The sequence below is a fragment of the Elephantulus edwardii genome, unplaced genomic scaffold (assembly GCF_000299155.1).
Source record: "Elephantulus edwardii isolate Elephantulus edwardi_28Jun2011 unplaced genomic scaffold, EleEdw1.0 scaffold00194, whole genome shotgun sequence".
In the NCBI taxonomy this organism is placed as follows: Eukaryota; Metazoa; Chordata; class Mammalia; order Macroscelidea; family Macroscelididae; genus Elephantulus; species Elephantulus edwardii.
In genome coordinates, this window is record NW_006399944.1 from 3,043,742 (window position 1) to 3,062,465 (window position 18,724).

General features: G+C 34.6%; 1 protein-coding gene across 1 annotated transcript in view; it reads left to right on the forward strand.

The window, feature by feature from the left end:
- The window catches only part of SENP6 (SUMO1/sentrin specific peptidase 6), a 122,481-nt gene that overhangs the window by 77,904 nt on the left and 25,853 nt on the right, over positions 1 to 18,724 (forward strand). Inside the window, exons 10-15 of the mRNA XM_006896969.1 lie at positions 92 to 237; positions 6,647 to 6,944; positions 9,005 to 9,234; positions 14,767 to 14,937; positions 17,836 to 17,869; positions 18,257 to 18,451. Coding sequence (XP_006897031.1) covers positions 92 to 237; positions 6,647 to 6,944; positions 9,005 to 9,234; positions 14,767 to 14,937; positions 17,836 to 17,869; positions 18,257 to 18,451 — 1,074 coding nt within the window. The remainder of the gene's footprint in view (positions 1 to 91; positions 238 to 6,646; positions 6,945 to 9,004; positions 9,235 to 14,766; positions 14,938 to 17,835; positions 17,870 to 18,256; positions 18,452 to 18,724) is intronic.

Below are 18,724 nucleotides of genomic sequence, written 5' to 3' on the forward strand. Positions count from 1 at the left end.
TTAGAATATAAAATAGCACTTTTCAATGTTAAGAATATGAAGGATTTATTAAATTTCATTTTGCTGTTCTGTTTTTGCCTCCTTGCTTTAGAGCGTGTAATGAAGAAATCAGAAGAGTCTTCATCACAGTTGGAGCCTGAGATTAAGAGGAAAGTACAACAGAAGCGCCATTGTAGTACTTACCAGTCTACATCTCCCCTGACTCCGGCTTCAAAAAAATGTTTAACCCATTTAGAGGTAGGTAGAGACATTACACTTTTTACTAATGAAAAAATATTTAATAGTACTGGTAATATTTATTATACTCTAGATTTCTTTATCATATGATTAGAATAGAGCTACAGAGCTATAGAGCTTGTATAGGCATAAACAATATAAAAAGTAGTTTTGCTTTTAGGCATGTTGTTGTTATGTGCCGTCGACCCTATGTATAACAGCCCTAAACCCTGCTCTATCCTGTGCCAGTCACACTGCCTCTGACACACCCGTCTCAATTACCTCAGTCACTGAATCAATCCACCTCTTAGAGGGTCTTCCCCTCCTGCGCCGTCCCTCCATCCTCCCAAGCATGATGTTCCTCTCCAAGGACCTGTCCCTCCTTACAACATGTTCAAAGTATGTCAGACAAAGCCCCACAATTAGCCTGGTTTAACCTTCTCCAGGATGAATCTGTTTTCTTTGCAGTCCATGTTACATTCAATACTCTTTTCCAGCACCACACCTCAAAGGCATTACCTGTCTAAACACAGAGTGTTGTTAAGTTAGGACTGACTCATAGCTGACCCTTCAGAAGATTCTCAGAGGCATAAGTCACACAGCAGTTGATTTACCATCTTTTTCCCACAGAGCAGCTGGCCCATGTGAACTGTATACCTTTAGGTTAATAGTGGTAAAAAGCTGCATTTCAATTCTGAAGGCATGGGGTATGAGTGCACCAGCTCTTCTGTGGGAGATGGATGGACAGTCACCTCCCATGTGATTACTGCCTCTGAAAACCTGCTAGATTCCAGCATGCAACAACAGCAAATAAAGAACAGCTTTCCTAAAAATAGAATTTGGTGCTTTCCTGAAAAACACTCCTAATAATTGTATGTAACAAGACTTTTTTTAAATAAAAAAATGGAAAGATTTCCTTTTTTGCTAGCTGCCCCAGCTTTACAGTTACCATCCTCCTCACTCTCCTGTTTCTCTTTATTTCACTTTCCATCTCTTCTCCCTCCTACCCCATCTATATTTATCTGTCTGTGTTCACATCACTTGTGCATCTACACTTGTAAAGTCTATTTGCCATTTCAGTGTATGTTTCTTTTTCCTTTTTTTAAAATGGAATGACGCTCTATTTATTTAGGTCTTTAATTTCTTTTATTGATCGTCTATGGTTTCCATTATATTAAGTCTTGTGCTAGTTTTGTTATTTGCGTGAAAGCCTACAAATCAGTGAATTTTCGTTCAGCCATTCATAGATGTTTTATACCATTTATAATTGATTAATGTAATTAATTACAATACATAATCAAACCCTTATAATCTGTTACTTGTCCTTTCACCCAACTTTTAATTTTTGCTTCCCTCTCACTAACATTCCTATTAACCCTCTAAGATTGATTGTATTTTCATGTAACTTTTCCTTAGTTTTTATACTTAAAAACCACATTGCTATCAGAACTAACTCATATCTGACTCTCCAGTGAAATTTCTCTCATGGAGCAGGTGGTGGACCCTTTGGATTGACAGCACAACTCCCTATCCAATAGATCATCAGAGTTCTTTCTTTTTATATTAGTGGTTTTGTTTCATAATTATCCTTTTTTTGACTGACTTATGTCACGCAAAATAATTTGTTTTAGGTTTACTCGTACGGACAGTATTTCTCAATGCCCCTTTGTCATTTCAGTATATTTAATACTTTAAAAAGAAAATTCTTTATAAAAAGAAAAAAGACATTGTTCTATAACTAGAGTACAAATCTCAAATTATAGCAGAGTGGGAGTAATCACAAATTCCATTCTCATTTCATCTATAATATGTTATTCATGGGTGTAAGATCCAATTCAGGATCACATATTGCTTTTACTTGTATAAATGTTTTAGCCTTTCAATGTGGAATAATTTTCTAGGCTTCTCATTTTTGTCAGACCACATACTTTATAGATTTTTCTCAAGTTAGATTTTATGTTTCAAGAATGATACTATATAATTCATTGTGTCCTATTAGGTATAGGTAAGAAATTTTCTTTGTCTTATAATCATAATTGTGGGGTCAGCCTGATGGCAGCTAATAATATGATCCTTTTTTAAATAAATACTGCTATACTTTCTGACTAATAAGATTTCTGCTGTGAAGTAGAACTTTTTTTTGTTCTCTCTATTAATGTATGCGTTAGCATGGAATAGTTATATCTTTTTTCTTGTATTAAAAGTGCCCTAGTCCCTTTTGCTGTTCATGTTGTCCTAGACTGTGTTGGAGTCCCTTTAAAGTAGCTACTGTTTCTTTTTGGTATTTCCTTGTCTTTCAGCACTTCTTAATTTTGGGAAAAAGATATTCTTGTGCACTTATTTGCATTTCTTGTTATATCCCAAGAATCATTTCTCTAAGGATCTGTTCACATAAGTAGAGAGAAAATATTTAGATACTAGTTAGGCTCATTACTACTTAGTGTTCATTGGTTTTGGTTGTCTCAGTGGTCCAAGCTAGGAAATATATGTATGCCTAGTAGTAAGATGCTGGGCTTCTATCACAAGGGTTCAGTCCACAGGCTCAAGTTCAAGTCCACAGGATTCTCTTCAGGATAAAGATGGAAAATGACCTTCCATGAATTGCTGCCTTTGAAAATCTGCTGGCGGATCATTTATGAGTCAGCTCCAACTCAGTGGCACATAACAAGAACACACATATTAATAAGTCCTTGCAGCACAGTAGATTTAAAAAATTAAGTTGCTGGATGAAAGTTCAGTAGTTTAAATCTAATAGGTGCCCTGGAAGAACAATTTAACAGTCTGTGTCCCTAAAGATACACAGCTTTTGGAAACCCTAAAGAGTATTTCTGGTTTGTGCTTAAGAGTACTGTGAGTTGTAGTTGCTTGATGAAATGGTTTTGATTGATATGTGCCAAAATAATGTGTTTAATGCATACTGAAATATCCATTAATTCTTATAGATGACTAACAACCGTTAATTCCAGACTAACGTCATGTTTATTTTCATTTTTCTCCACTTTGCATTTATTTAACTCTTTTCTATCAGTGAGAAACTGTGTCTTTTTCCCCCATTCTCTCTTGTGTTTTAGACCTAACCCCTTGTATTCATAATTAGTTCTGAATTATGTATCATGAATTAAGTAGTAGACCAGATAACAGATCCTAGTCAACACTGTGCCAAATGCATGATTTGTTCTATAACTCTGATTTCTGACACCCTCCTCCGTTCAGTTCCCTCACATCTCTGTGTCCCTCGGGTTTGGTGGTTTGCTGGAATGACTCCCTTGACTGTCAGTATACAGGCCAGTTTTGCAGAGACTGGTGAGCCTCAGAGACTGTCAGTTGCTGTGTAGCAGTCATCCTGGAAACAGTGCTAACACTGAAGTCCCATGGTCCTCTAGGAGGGGTCGGCCTGTATTACAGCCTAATCCTGTTTCCTTAATAAATACTTCAGCACAAAAAAACAGTGAATCTTTGTTGAGGAGAGTCCTTTAGAAGGACAAACCTTTAAAACCACACAACCCCATTTCCTCCCTGTTCCCCACACTCAATGTCTCTTGGCACTTTAACCTTGTCCCAGGATAAACTGTTATAATCCCAATCAGTGACCACGATAAAGGAGGAAATGGAAAGCTTTAAGACATGCCTACTTTTCTCCACTGAATATATTGGCTAAAAGCTTTGAGTTCCAAATGGAAACTTATCAACCTTTTTTTTAAAATTTTATTTAAATTTTTATTCATTTCAGTAAAAATTTACAGAGACTTTGGATTTCCATTCATGCATTGTTGTACTTTTTTCCCCTCCCAGCCCTCCCTCCTGGAAAAGTAAACACTACCCTCTTGGAAAAGTAAAAGTCTTTCTTTGTTTTACAAACCCTCCTGTAGGCCTACTCCACCATTTAGCCTTTGCTCTAGACTCCTGTCATGACAAAAATACCTAATCACATATCCCTTTTAAACAGTTTTCTCCCTCATCTGTTTCAATGCAGTATACATTATTGAACCCATCTTTCTCAGTCCCTCCCCAACCCCAAGGTCAGTCCTGGTTTTACAACAGTGGCACCATGCGTATTTGTCCTTTTGTGACAGAGATACTTGACTCAGCATAATGTCCTCCAGAGTCACCCATTTTGAATAATGTTGCATGAGTTCCATGTTTTTCAATGTAGCACAGTATTCCATTGTGTGAATATACCACAGCTTCTCTGTCCATTCGTTTGTTGATGGGCACTTAGGTTGTTTCCAACTCCTTGCTATTGTGAACAAAGCTGTGATAAACATGGACTTGCATATATCTGCTTGGGTGTCAGTTATGGTCTCTTTGGGGTATATTCCCAGTAGTGGAATTGCTGGGTCAAATGGTATCTCTATTTGCAACTTTTTGAGAAAGCGCCTTACCGCCTTCCACAGTGGTTGCTATCAACCTTTTAAATGCTTAAAATTAGTCTTCCTCTTCCTATCTTTGTCAGTTATTCTTATTTTCTTCTTAGTGGAGAAAAAGAATATGGCTAACTGCCATCTTCTGCTTGATCTTTCCTTTTCATTGTATTTTAATTTTTAAAATAATGTAACCTGAAATCCCAGATTAATTTCTGCATATAAGAAACCAAGCCTCATTTTAAATGAGATTAAATAGTCTCAGTATATTTAATAAAAAATATCTGCATAGCTTGTCACCAAAGACATAAATAATAAGTCTGGTTGGCTTATGTGATTTTTATTGTTATGTTCCATCATGTTGCTTGCAGCTCATAGCAACCCTGTGTACAAGGGCCCTGAACCCTGCTCTCTCCTGAGCCAACCTTATTGTCTCTGACACACATAACCCCAGTAACTGAGTCAATCCATCTCATTAAGGGTCTTCTTCCCCCATGCTGTCATCACTCCACCCTCCCAAGCATGTCTCTCACCAATGACTGTAATGATGTGATTTTTAAATTTGTGTGTGGTACATGTATTGAAAGTCTCCTACTTAACCAGAAGTAGAAGTAAAGCTTTAATCAGTTGACTCTGAAGAGAGATTCACCATAAAATTGTTAGGTAAATTTATATTACTAAAAATAGTCATGCTGAAAAATATATTAGTTTTTTAGATTGCTAAGGTTTTTAAGTTTATAATCATTAAAACAATTATTTATCTGTATTTCTGAATCTTAAAAAGACACATGTTTCTTAGTTGATGGGAAGCATATCCTGATAGCTCAGATAATCGTAATTTTAATAGTAAGGGATATGTTTTATTTTTTAAGAGATGAATTTTTTTATACTTTAGTATTAATTTTATATAGGGAAATATTGAGAAGTATTCCTTTGCCATAGAATTTTTTTATTTAAATATATCCTGTTTATTTTTATTATACACAAAATGTGGAGCTTAGACCCAGTTTAGTCATATAAGTGATCACTTCCCTGAATTTTGAAATTTATATTACCCTTGTAATCATATGTAACTGTCAGTTACAGGTTTGTGGTTTTAATGATTTCTATCACTATAGATCTAAAAATTTGAGCAACTATATACTTTGGGCATGTTGCAAGGCAGGACCAGTTCTTGGTGAGGGATGTCATGTTTGCGATGGTGGAGGGGCAGAGCAAGAGAGGAAGACCCTTGATGAGATGGATTGATTCAGTGAATGGGGTAATGAGGGTAGGTGTGTTAGAGACAGTAATATTCGCAGAGAATAGAGCAGGTTTCAGGACTGTTATATATAGGGTCATTATGAGTCACCAGCAACTCAACAGCACATAACAACTATATATATATACACACACACACACACACACTCTTACATATTTTTAACTTGACATTGAGGCTTTTTTTTATCATAAGTTTAAATAGTCACACAACTGTAATAAGTGACCAATAAAAGGATGCTATTTTGAAATAAGATTGTTAAATAACTCTTTATATATTCATCACTTTCCTAATACCATAGCTTTTGATACTTACTCATCTCTTTTGACTGTCATATTTCATTGCCACCAACGTGTTTCTTTGCTGTAATATAAAACTTAAAAAAAAAAAGCTTAGAAGAACTTCTAGGTTAAATTATTTTAATGTTAAGTTTGATTGAGTCCATTTTTTTTTTACATACAGCAGTGTCATGTGACAGGTTAGTACTGCTTCATAGGACAATTATCACATTTTTCTCCATAAAGCCATTGAGTGGGTTAATACAGCTAATCTTTGTGTTAGAAGATTCATGGTTAATCTTTGTGCCACTAAGATTCCTTAAAAGCAGAGTTAAAATAATGCTTATGTATTTTAGGAGTACACTGTTCATCAAAACTCTGTCTCATTTGGAGTACTGTGATGGTGTTAACAGTCTTTTTTTTTTTTTATTTTGGAAATTAAGGTTTCTGAACAGCGTGAATATTGTCCAAAATGTGGAAAAGAAAAAGAAAATCAGACCAAATGCCAAAGTTGTGGTATCACCTTTTCTAAGGATTTACAAAGAAACTGCAGACAAGCGGTAACTTTGAATGAATCTGCTGGACCATTATTAAGGACGTCAATTCATCAGAATTCTGGAGGACAAAAATCACAAAACACAGGATTAGCAATCAACAGGTTTTATGGCAACAATGTGGGAAATGTCCCAAGAGATATTCTCTTGACTTGTGGTGAAAGTAGACAGAATTATTTACAGACTAATGGAAAGGCCCTTTTATCTGGGGCAAAAATAACCAAAATTACGAACCTGAAGGAAAGGAAGACAAGCCTATCAGACCTAAATGATCCAAGTGAGTACATCATTCCTGTAGTGTTCCCAATATCAATTGGGTATATTTTCCTACATACTGTAAGTAAGAACATGAAAATATTTTAAAAGCATAGTGCTGATCATTAATATCTTATGATAATTATATAACATTTTCTAGATATATTCATGCCTGTTCATGTCTTCGGAAAGTAAATATCTACCTTTGTTCTTTTCTATTAATCTTTAAAAATAGTAAAAAGCATAGACTTTGGCTCGCATTTTAAGTCAAATCCCTCTTTTGGCTTTGAACAAGTTAATTTAACTTTTATCTTCTGTAGAGGGTACATTTCCTGCCTTAAGATATTTTTGAGGGAAATAAGTTAAAACCTAAATACCTAGCATATAAAATATTTCACACTTAACAGAAAATCTCTTGTCCTTATTACTTTTATTTCTCCCTTAATCTTATTCCTGTCTTTGGAGAAACATACAAATGTACAGTATATAGTCTTGTTTTTAATAGTTAAGCATTGGAAATAATCAAGGAATGAAAAATTGTAATATAGGTCTTTGTAAAGGGGGAGAATAATCAATATGATAATATAATGTGATATGATAATGCTATATACAATGATTTTCCAGATAGGTGGTTCAGATCTGTCAACCACACGCTGATAGATTTATATTGGCAGTAAATTACACAAGAGGAGGTTACCTAGCTTTTTCTCTTGGAGCAGCTGGTGATTCTGAGCCATGTACCTCTGGTTTGGTAGTGCAGCTGCCTACCACTAACCACCAGATCTTCCTGATTCGAATATAAGAAAGTATATCAGGCAGTCACTGGGTCTTCTGTCCCTTCAGTTTTATGTAGGAAACTTAACAAAGTTAATACGATATTCAATATTGGATGATGATTTGTGAAAATAAAATGACAGTTGGCAGGTATTGAGAGAAGTAAAGAGTAATGTTTTAGATGAATGGAGTTGGCATCTCAGATAACTTAATCAATTCATAAGGAAGTTGGAAGAAAGTCATGTGATTTCTTTGAGTGCTGAGTTTAGAATATTTAAATGCAAAAACTGTAGCAAGATCCTAGATATTGACTGCTTTGTCACTATACTATATCATCTTTGCATGTTCTATTTTCAGTTTTCTTTTTTTTTTTTAACACTTTTAATTTTGACTTTAAAGTTTACAGAAAAGTTGGATTTTCTTGCATTCGTTGTTACATATTTTCCTCCCTACTCACCCCCAGTTTACTTTAAATAAAAATATTAATTCATCGTCCCTTTCAGTTTTCAATTATGGTGATGCTGAGCATAATTACAATTTCTTTTAAGTTGAATATATCACCAGGCAGATTAATATTTAGAGTTGATTATGCAAGTGTTTAGAGTTCTTTGGTGGTACAGATGGTTAATATACTTGACAGAATGCTTAGAGGCTTTAGCTAAATCATCCATTGAAAATCCTATGGCTCCCTATAGTGCTGCTCTTGCTTACCTGAGGAGGTTTTTCAGTCACAGTCAGCTCAGCAGCTGCTGCTAACAAGTGTTGACAATAATAAATTATGAATACAGGATGTGAGAGCAAAGTGCCTTCATTATGTTGTTATCTCACCTGTGTCCATTTACTAAATGATGTTTATTGCCTATCAAGCATGTCTGTATTCGCATGAAGGCTAGTGTTTACCTTGGTGATTTCCCATGGAATAAGAATCACCCAGTCACATAGAGTTTCATAGACATTTAAAAGAAACATTATTTTCTGAATGATCTGTATAGGTTATTTTCCCACCTTTGATTTTAGAATTCCAAACTCTACCTTCATAAAAACATTCTTAATTCTAATAGCTTCTATATTGTGTTAGAATAATTTAGAATCAGTTTCAGATTTGGAAAAAAAAAGCCATATCTTATGATTTTTTAGTTTTTCAAATTATTTTATTTTGGTTAGCCTGTATTGTATAGTCATTTGATTTTTTATTTATAACTAGATCTGTGTGATATCCACAGCAAATTTGACATATATTTATTTACTTAACATTTAAACTTGACAAAATAGGATTATCTCCTGAGATGTTTAATATTTTCTTTATAGTCATTTTGTCCAGTGATGATGATGATGACAGTGACAGAACTAATAGAAGAGGGAGTGTGTCTCCTCAACCTGCTGATTCAGCATGCTCTTCCCCAGCACCATCAACTGGGAAAGTAGAAGCAGCGCTGAATGAAAATTCCTTCAGAGGAGAGCACGAACTAAGAAGCATTCTGGCAGATGCAGAGTTAAACACAGTTACATTACCAAGAAAAGCTAGAATGAAAGACCAGGTAAATTTTCATACTTACTTACTTTATTAAAAATTAAATCTCCCCTTTGGAGTGTAAAAAAAACCCAATAATTTTGTCAATAGGTGTAAATGATGAATTCATTTATTAAGTGGAAGAGTGTGAGACCATATGTGAAAAAGAAGTATCAAAATGCCTGACATGTAAGCACTTGATTAAGATAAGAATGTGCCAGCCTTATAAGTAATCATAGAGATAATTTTGTATTATCTGGTGGATAGGGAGAAATAATTTGAACAATTCTAGAAACTTGGGGCATATTTTACCATGCTTTGTAGTTTACTGTGTAAAAATTTAAAAATGTTCTCTGAGAAAAGCTAACAAATTGCCTCATAGACAACTATAGCTATAGATAGAAGTATTAATAATGCTGAAAGCTTGTAAAATTCAAATATTGATAATGGATCGAGAAAAGTTAGGGGAGAAATGAACAAAAACTAGAAATAGAGAAGCAGAGGAAGAAATCCAGATGAGAAACAAGAATTAAGAATGAATAAGAAGTACAAGTGAAAGAATGAAGTAAACATATATTTGAAAGTTTGTTTAGATTAACAGTTATATCATCATACCTACAAAATTAATACAAGAATACAACTGGCAAGAATCTAAGCACAGAGGCAAGTAAAGTTGGGCCCTTTTGAGAAAACAGTGAATCAGTGTCTATGAAAATTACTTTTTTTTCTATGTCATTATGAGATTTATTAGGGAAGTAATAGATTAAGTTAGGTCAAAAACATTTTTTAATTCTACCAGTATTTCCCCCAACCTCAGCCCTCAGTGGCTTAGATCAAGGTATTCAATTCTGGGTGCCTGGGCAGTAGTTCCAATTCAGCTCTTACTCATGTGGGCTGTGGTCCACTGTCAACTCCTGCTGCTGCCAAAACCGCTGCCCCATCTCGGACTCCATCTTGCTCTGTCTCACACAGGAACCTCTGGTTACAAGGGTAAGCTGCTCTCTCTGCTGCTGCTTTATTGATAGCAGTGATATTCCTATTTTCTGTCTCTGACCCTCATGAAATTGCAAAATTTCCAACTCCCTCACTAGTGGTCTGCACTTTAGAGTGCGCTGGCGGCTTTGTGGTAAGTACTTGCACTGCCAACCCAATGACACGTGGTGGTGGTAGTTGTTGTCGTCATATATGCCATTGAGTCGCCTGTGATTCGTAGTGACCCTGTGTACAACAGCCCTAAACCCCGCTCTGTTCTGTGTCAGTCTTTGTCTCTGGTACACCCACTTGCCTTTACCCCGGTCACAAGGGCCTTCCTCTCCTGCGCTGTCCCTTTACCTTCTGAAGCATGACCTCCCTCTCCAAGGACGGGTCCCTCTTTGCAACATGTCCAAAGTATGTCAAACGAAGCTTCAGAATCCTTGCCTCCAAGCAGCAGCCTGGTCGCACCCTCTCTAGGATAAACCTGTTTGTTATCCTAGCAGTTCATGGTATATCCAGCTCTCTTCTCCAGCACCATAGCTCAAAGGCTTCAGTTCTCCCTCGTCATCCCTAGTCATTGTCCAGCTTTCTGATACATAGCAAGTGATTGCAAAGACCATGACCTGTATCAGATACACCTTAGTCTCCAGACTGACATTGTTGCTCATCAGTACTTTGGAGAGGTCTCTGACAACAGATTTTCATCTATCGTGATGCTGCCAATTGGCCCAGGGGTGAGACTCTTTGTTTTCTTGATGCTGAGCTTCAAGCCATATTGAAGGCTACAGTCCTTGACCTTCTGCAGCGTTCAGTTCAGGTCCTCTTCAGTTATAGCAAGCAAGGTTGTTGATAAATCTGCCTCCAATCTTGTTGCCACATTTCTCCTCATAAAGCCCAGCCTCCTGTCCTGGATAATCTCTTCTGCATATAGATTTAAAAGGTATGGAGATATAATGTATCTCCATCTTTCCTGATTTTCAACCATGCAGTGTTTCCTTGCTTCTGTTCTAATGTCTGCCTTCTGGTCCAAGGATAGGTTTCACATAAGCACAATCAAATGTTCTGGGATTCCCATTCTTCTCAGAGTTAGTCACAGCTTGTTGTGATCCACACAGTCAAATGTCTTTGCATTGTCAGTGAAACACAACTAAACATTCCTCTGGTACTCCCTGCTTTCAGCCACATTCCATCTAACATTAACTATAATATCCCTAGTACCATGGCTTCAAAATCCAGCCTGCACTTCAGGCAGTTCTCTGTTGATGTGCTGTTCTAGTCGTTTTTGGACAGTCATCAGCAAAATCTTGCTTGCATGTGATAATAATGATATTGCTTGATAATTTCTGTACTCTGTTGGGTCATCCTTCTTTGACAGGAACAAATATAGATTTCTTCCAGTCAGTTGGCCAGGTGGTTGTCCTTCAGATTTCTTGGCACAACTTGGTGAACACATCCATGACTGCATCTGTTTGTTGAAACCAACTGCTCAAAGGGAGAGAAATATTTCTGTGCAATTTACTGACTCTGAAAACTCACTGGAGAATCATCTGTGGGTTGGTTTCACCTTGATGGTACTTAACAACATTAACCCTTACAATGGTGTTAGCAGGCTATCCAGTTCCCTTGGTAAGCTGTTTCTGAGAGCTGGACAGTGAATAAAGTTGGACAGAAGATGAATTGTTGCTTTTGAGTTGTGATGTTGAAGGAGTACTACCAAGAGAACAAAATGCCTTGAAGAAAGTGAGACCCAGAGTGCTTCTTAGAGGCCAGGATGGTGAAGTTTCATCTCACATACTTTGGACATGTTGTCAGGAAAAACCAGCCATTAGAGAACGGCATCTATTGTTCATAGGGTCACTGTGAGTCATATTTGGCTCAGTGGCACCTAACAATAACAACACATTCATGATAGCATATAAGCCAACCACTTTTTTCTTTATCTCCTCATTTTAGTTAGATTTCTTATTTGACCGTCCCTGTCAAAGTAGTACTCTGAGGAGATAAGCACATTCCTTTTTATGAAGAATCTTCTAGTTGGAACGTGTATGTGAGAGGTAGGGTGGGTGAGTGGGTGTATGTGTGTAAAGCTGTGTAAAGCCCAATCTAGAGCAAGCTATCACATTGCTGCAGTCTATACTAACTCAACATGTTTCACATACCCTCTTTCAATATCATAAGTCAAGGATGAATTTTTTTTTCCCTCAGTTCTCTCAGCTTAAGAAATGCTGAAATGAGTTCTTCTCTTTTTATTTTCTAATTCCAGTTCTCTACATATTCAATTAAAATAATTTGTCTTCTTATACTGCCCTTTAATTTACTCTGGCATGTTTTCTCTTTGTTTTATCTTCTGCATCTTATTCTGGCCATGGTCTTTCTTATCACTTGAAATGCATCTGAGAACTGGATGACAGAAGAATTATTGAGTTTTAGCTGTGGTGTTGGCAAAGAGAACTATCTTGTGGACTGCCAAAAGAGCAAGCAAATATATCTTGGAGAAAGTACAGCAAGAGTGCTCCTTGGACGCAAAGATGATAAAGCTTTGTCTCACATAGTTAAGGCATGTTACTAGGAGAGGCTACTCCTTGGAGAGTGACAACTCCAGAAAAGCCATTTTCCTCTCTTGCAGCTCTTATCATCAGTAATAAAAACCTGTGACTTCTGTGCTTGTATCTTTTTACTCCTATAAGCTTCCACACTTCAGTGATCTTGGAGCCATTGCAACAAACTCTACTTACCACACCAATTGTGAAATCAGGGTAGCGTCCTTACAAGTTAGAGTTTCGAGCCTAACTTGACTCCGCATTACAAAAATTCCCATCAACAGCAAAAAACTGATCCATCTCTGCTTCCCACACCTGCTTCTGTCAATTATCACAGGCTTTTGCTGTTCTACTTTTATTTATTATGATGGTCACATAGAACTCATAGACGATATTTGCAGTTGTGGGGTTTATTAGGGAAGTAACAGTTTAGGTAGGGAATAAATAGTCAGCATGCCTCCAATCTTGATGCCACATTTCTCCTCATAAAGCCCTTCAGTCAGGACAGCTGCTTCTCAGCTATGCTCATGGGCAGGCTTCTCTCTGACCTTCCCTTTCTGAGCCCTCTCTACTTTATGGCTCTGAAGTATTAAAAAGTTCTTTTGGTTTGCCCCATTATCTGTACCAGTCCTCAGCTCTTCCTTTGGGGCAACAGATCTCATTTAGCTTTGTCTCATGCCCAGTCTCTGGTTGTCTGGCACTTCTACTGCCAGTTCCACTACCACATCTCAGCCTCACTCAGGAACCTATAGCCCAAAGAACTTTCTGCACGCTTTATTGCTTTCTTTTTGGTAGTGAGAATTCCCAAAATGATTTTTAATGTATATATACCATTTGGTTAAATAGTTCACGCCTTAGATTTCATCTAGAAGTGAAAAATAACTTACTGGCATATAAGGCCATTGCTGTTTTGTGTTTGAAGACCATATGAGAAAATATGATTTGTTTGTTTGTGTGGGTTTTCTTATTAAACAAATGATATATTCATACCATGGAGCCTTTGAAAGTAAAAATTAGGACTTTTAGAAAATTGGAACATATGGCTTATAATTTTTTAAATTGTATTCTTTATTGGGAATATCAAGATATAGAAATATAAGTATATTCCTAATTTTGTAAAAAATAGTTTTTAAAGAAAAACTTTGAAAAAAATTGTATAGGTGTATTATGTCTGGGTGATCAGATTTATGTATAAAATATGGAATCTTGGGCTTTTTAAATATAAGAACCTTAAGAAATGATAACATAAAAACCGTGGGAATTAAAATTTAGAGGGTAATATTAGTATACTGCTTGGGGAGAGGTGTCTTTAGGCATTAAAATAAACAAAAAATAATAAGAAAAAAATGCTTATTCTTAACCAAAAAGTATATGGCCTTTAAATTGTTAAGTGCAAATGTAGTGAACTCATATAATGAGCTCTGTGTGACTAAGTTAATTCTTCTATTTTAAAAAAAAAATCATAAAATCAGACCATACGAAAATATGTAAAGGATATAAATGAAGTTTTAAAAGGAAGTAATTAAATAAGGTAAAATTAATTTAGAACAAAACAGTTGTTTTTAATCAACAAGTTGTGGAAAATTTAAAAAACATTCTATTGCTTTATATGGCCTGTGGGCACGAAGCTTACTGTAATACTAAAGGCACATAGTTCGAATCCACCAGCTGCTCTGTGGGAGAAGGGTGGGCAGTTTTCTCCCTTGCCGTTTTCTGCCTCTGAAAACCCACTGGAAGCAGTGGGTCAGTTCTGACTGTGGCACACGACAACAACAGTACTTCATGTTGGTTAATGTTTACAGAAATGGAATATTGAGTGTGCAAAGTGCTATGATTTTACTGTGGACAGTTTAGAAATCATTGAGGATATCTACCCAAACCTTCTTGCAACAGTGACTGTTAAGTCAAATTTACTAGTATGTAAAAGATATATGCTTTATCTTACGGTTTTACTACTGAAAGAAAATTGTATCTTATAAATTCTTGGTAGATGTGTACCTCATTTTCAACCTTATTTTATTGTGTATAAACTTTCTCTTTTTCAGTTTGGTAATTCTATTATCAATATACCCCTAAAACGTCGTAAAATGATGTCTCAAGAAACTTTAGTTGATCCTATGTCCTTAAGCTGCCAAAGTTCCTATGAAAGTGTCATACTAAATTGCCGAAGTATACGAGTAGGAACTCTCTTCCGGCTATTAGTAGAACCTGTAATTGTAAGTATATTCTTCAGCTCTTTGTTATACTACTTTTAATATTCAAGATTTCTTGTAAAATGTAATAGCTACTATTCAAAATAATAGAATATTGAATTTAAATATTTAAATTTTTTCAAACTTGCAAATTGCTTTGAGAGGATATAGACAATTGTGAACTATCAGAGCACCTCACAGTTAAAAATCAGAAGATAAAATTTATCATGATGTGTTGGGTTGAAGTAGTGACATCATGATTAAAGGTAGATATTTACTATTCCTGGTGAGTAAACCCTACATTATATTTCTGTTTCATTTTTATGCTAGCTCAGTGAAAGAAAACAGTCCTTTTAAGTATGTAGTAAGAGAAGAAAACACAAAAACCCGAGAACTACAGAATATTTTAGTGCAGCAGTAACATTTGTAACCAAAAAATTACACACATTGCCAATGAGTTAATTCAGACTTCTAGCGACGTAGAAATAGACTATTGGACAGAAATGGTCATTCTAGAAGCATTCTGGTTTTGGATTATTTCAACATATAGAATACCAAAAGACCTTTATTTTATTTTAGTCCCTTTCCCAACCTCTTATCACTATGTAATTATTGTTCCAGCTATTAACTAATTCAAATGTTTTTTCAGTTTGAAATTTTAATATTATTTATTTAACCAGAGTAATTAATCATCATTGTTCTACTAAAAGTGTTTGGAAGTTTAATATTCCTACTTGGTTGCGCACATTGATTTTTATGTTTTCCTTGATCTTATCTGTTTCCAACCTTTCTTTCGAACTGTATCTTACAGCGTTGTCCTTTATACATAGTTAAGTGTCTCATAATATACATAGCAGGAACATTAAAAGATAATATTTTTTAAATGGTATTATGCAAATTAAGATAAATACTAGGGTGGTTTGGTTTTCTTATAAATTGTCATAATTTAAGATTACTGAAAGGAAAAAAATAGATTCCTTTCTATGTAAAAAAACAGAAGAAAGTTCTATCGGAAGCCAGTATTTCTTCTTCTTTTTCATGAAAAGTCCAGCTTCTTACACAGTTTCATACTGGTGGCCTGGTGACCAACCCACAGGCAGACACTTCAAATCCATCAACTACTTCCTACGAGAAAAATGGGCAATTCCCTGTACAACTTATTTTATACTTAAAAATTTTCAAGAGTACTCTACAGGCTGTATGGCTTTTCCTCATGTTAGCATTCTGTTTAGACCCCTTCAACATGATGAGATTTTGACTGGTATTTAAGACATTTAATTAAATATTGTGCACTTAGTCTCAAAACTATTTATATATAAAAAATTACATTAAAATTTCAGTTGTTTTGTTCACATAAAAGTTAAGGTTAGATAATACCTTGTATCTTCAGTGAAGAAAACTCATTTATTTAAAGAATATAAGGTAATGAGTATACCGCAAAATGTATTGGTACCTTTTTAAAAAGACCAAGTGGTTTTAATATAAAATAGTCTTAGTTTCTTTCAATGGATTTTACCATGCAAAACAGTTTTACTTAAAATGTGTAATTGTTGTAATGTAGGATTGTCCCAAAGAATATTTTTCATCAAAGGATGGAGGATCTCTTATCTCTTTAGAAAGCATATTTTAAAAGATGATTTGGCATTTGCTGCTTGAATTTATCTCTAATACCATGATCAATCGGAAAACATTGTAAATTTTTTTTTATTTTATAGTTTTTTATTGTTAAATAAGTAAATTCAGGATTTACTTAATAAAATTAGCATATTAAAATTTAAATCACTTAGAAATAAAGCAGTGTGTAATTTTTCAGTTAAAAGAATATAATGTTAACATTTAGAATCCCTTAATGATGTAGGTGCAATGGCTCTATGTCTACTCGTAATATTAATACATCTGTTTAATTACACATATTTTTAGATGGCTTATCTTGACAAACTTTGTTTCATATGGTATAACAATAGTTCTATTCAGATACTTACAGATTAGTTTTATGTCAACATTTTATCATTTTTGTTTTAGTCATGATAATATAACTTCTTAATAACTATAAATAACTTTTGCTACTTTATATGTTGAATGTGTCCATTCTTCACTTCCACAATGTAACCAATTAATGTTCATTTTGTTAAAACCTATTCTTCAGAGGCCATGCCATGAAGAACAAGGAAAGATTTCTGCTCTAGATTGGAGTAGACTAAAGAAATAAAAATATAACATTAAACTTGACAAGATCATAGATCGTTATAAGGAAAATATTCACATAATTATGTATAAGCTGTGGAATAGCATTCATTTGTTTTTCCTTAGATGCGATAATCTTGCTTTTGTTGTGTGGTTGAATGGCCTCATTCTTGGTATATTTATGCTAGAAGTCTGTGCATGTATGTATGTATGTGTAAAGACAGCTAAAATTGAGTGTTGTGATAACAAATGAGTATTGGATTTGGTTAAGGAGTGCCTTGTTTCTTGTAATGTTCAGTCTTTTTTATTTTTTTTTATGTTCTATCTTATATTCAGATTTTTAAAATATAGAAAATTTAATCATTATCTAGATGAATCAGTAATAAATGGTATGAGTACTTACCAAAAACAGATTAAGCCTACTTTTTCAATAGATAGCTGCTGTTGTTATGTGCTGTCAAGTCAGAATTGACTCCTAGCTGACTATTCCGTGGGCTTTTAGAGGTTGTAGTAAATCACACAACAATTGCTTGCCCGTCTTTCTCCCACTGAATAGCTGATGGGTTCGACCTATGTCCTTTGGGTTGGCAGAGCAACTCTTACCATGAAACCATCAGAGTTTTTTTGCTTTTTTTAGGTAAAAGTCTAAATAATAAATAACATCTAGATTAGGCTGTAACAAAGCTTTTATGATACTGTGACCAGTACTAATGTATTTTATTTATTTACTTTTTTTAGTTTTGTTTAGATTTTATCAAGATACAGCTAGAAGGTAAGCTATGTTATTCTTTGTATTAACTTAAATTTTATTGTACTAAAAGCACTATATATGAATTAAAGATAGATGATAACCATTTAGAGTATTAGTCATTAAATATATTTTCTTAATTGCATACATGTATTTTAACATAACTCAAAGAACTAATTCTGTAAGATCACAAAATCTAACATTTCATCAGAAGCCCTTTTTCATGAGGGGGAACAAATGTCTACGCTTCTTTTTGAAGATTTTTTTCCTTATTTTTTAAGTAGAGTTATTTACAGTATCTAATTTCATAAATAGATATTTAACTTTAATATTTTCTCATAGCATACTCCACCCATGACTTTACCCTCCTAATAATTTATTCCTTTTTCATTTGTATTTATTTTCCTCTAGAACCGGAAGGTGATCCTGTAACATTTACTTTAAATACCTCTGATTTAACTAAATGTGAATTCTGTAATGTCCGAAAATTACCAGTAGTGTTTCTACAAACGATACCAGCAGTTTATCAAAAGTGGAGCATGCAACTGCAAATGAATAAAGAGGATAAAGTTTGGAGTGAATGTAAAGGAATAAATAAATTAACAAGTAAGTTATATACAATAAATAGAAATTTCTTTTCATAATTTAAATAATACATTAAGTGCAATACATACAATTTATTAAATAAAATATCAATGCACTTACATTATCTACAAGTTCTGACAATTTGTAAGAAAAATATTCTCTTCCCACATTTGACAAATAAGGAAAATTTTTACAGATAATCCTAAGACAAAATGGTAAAAAATCCAGGTTTGCCTATTTAAAATGTTTTCAAAAGTAGAGTTAAAATAAACTCATAATCTGGTACTCTCTTGA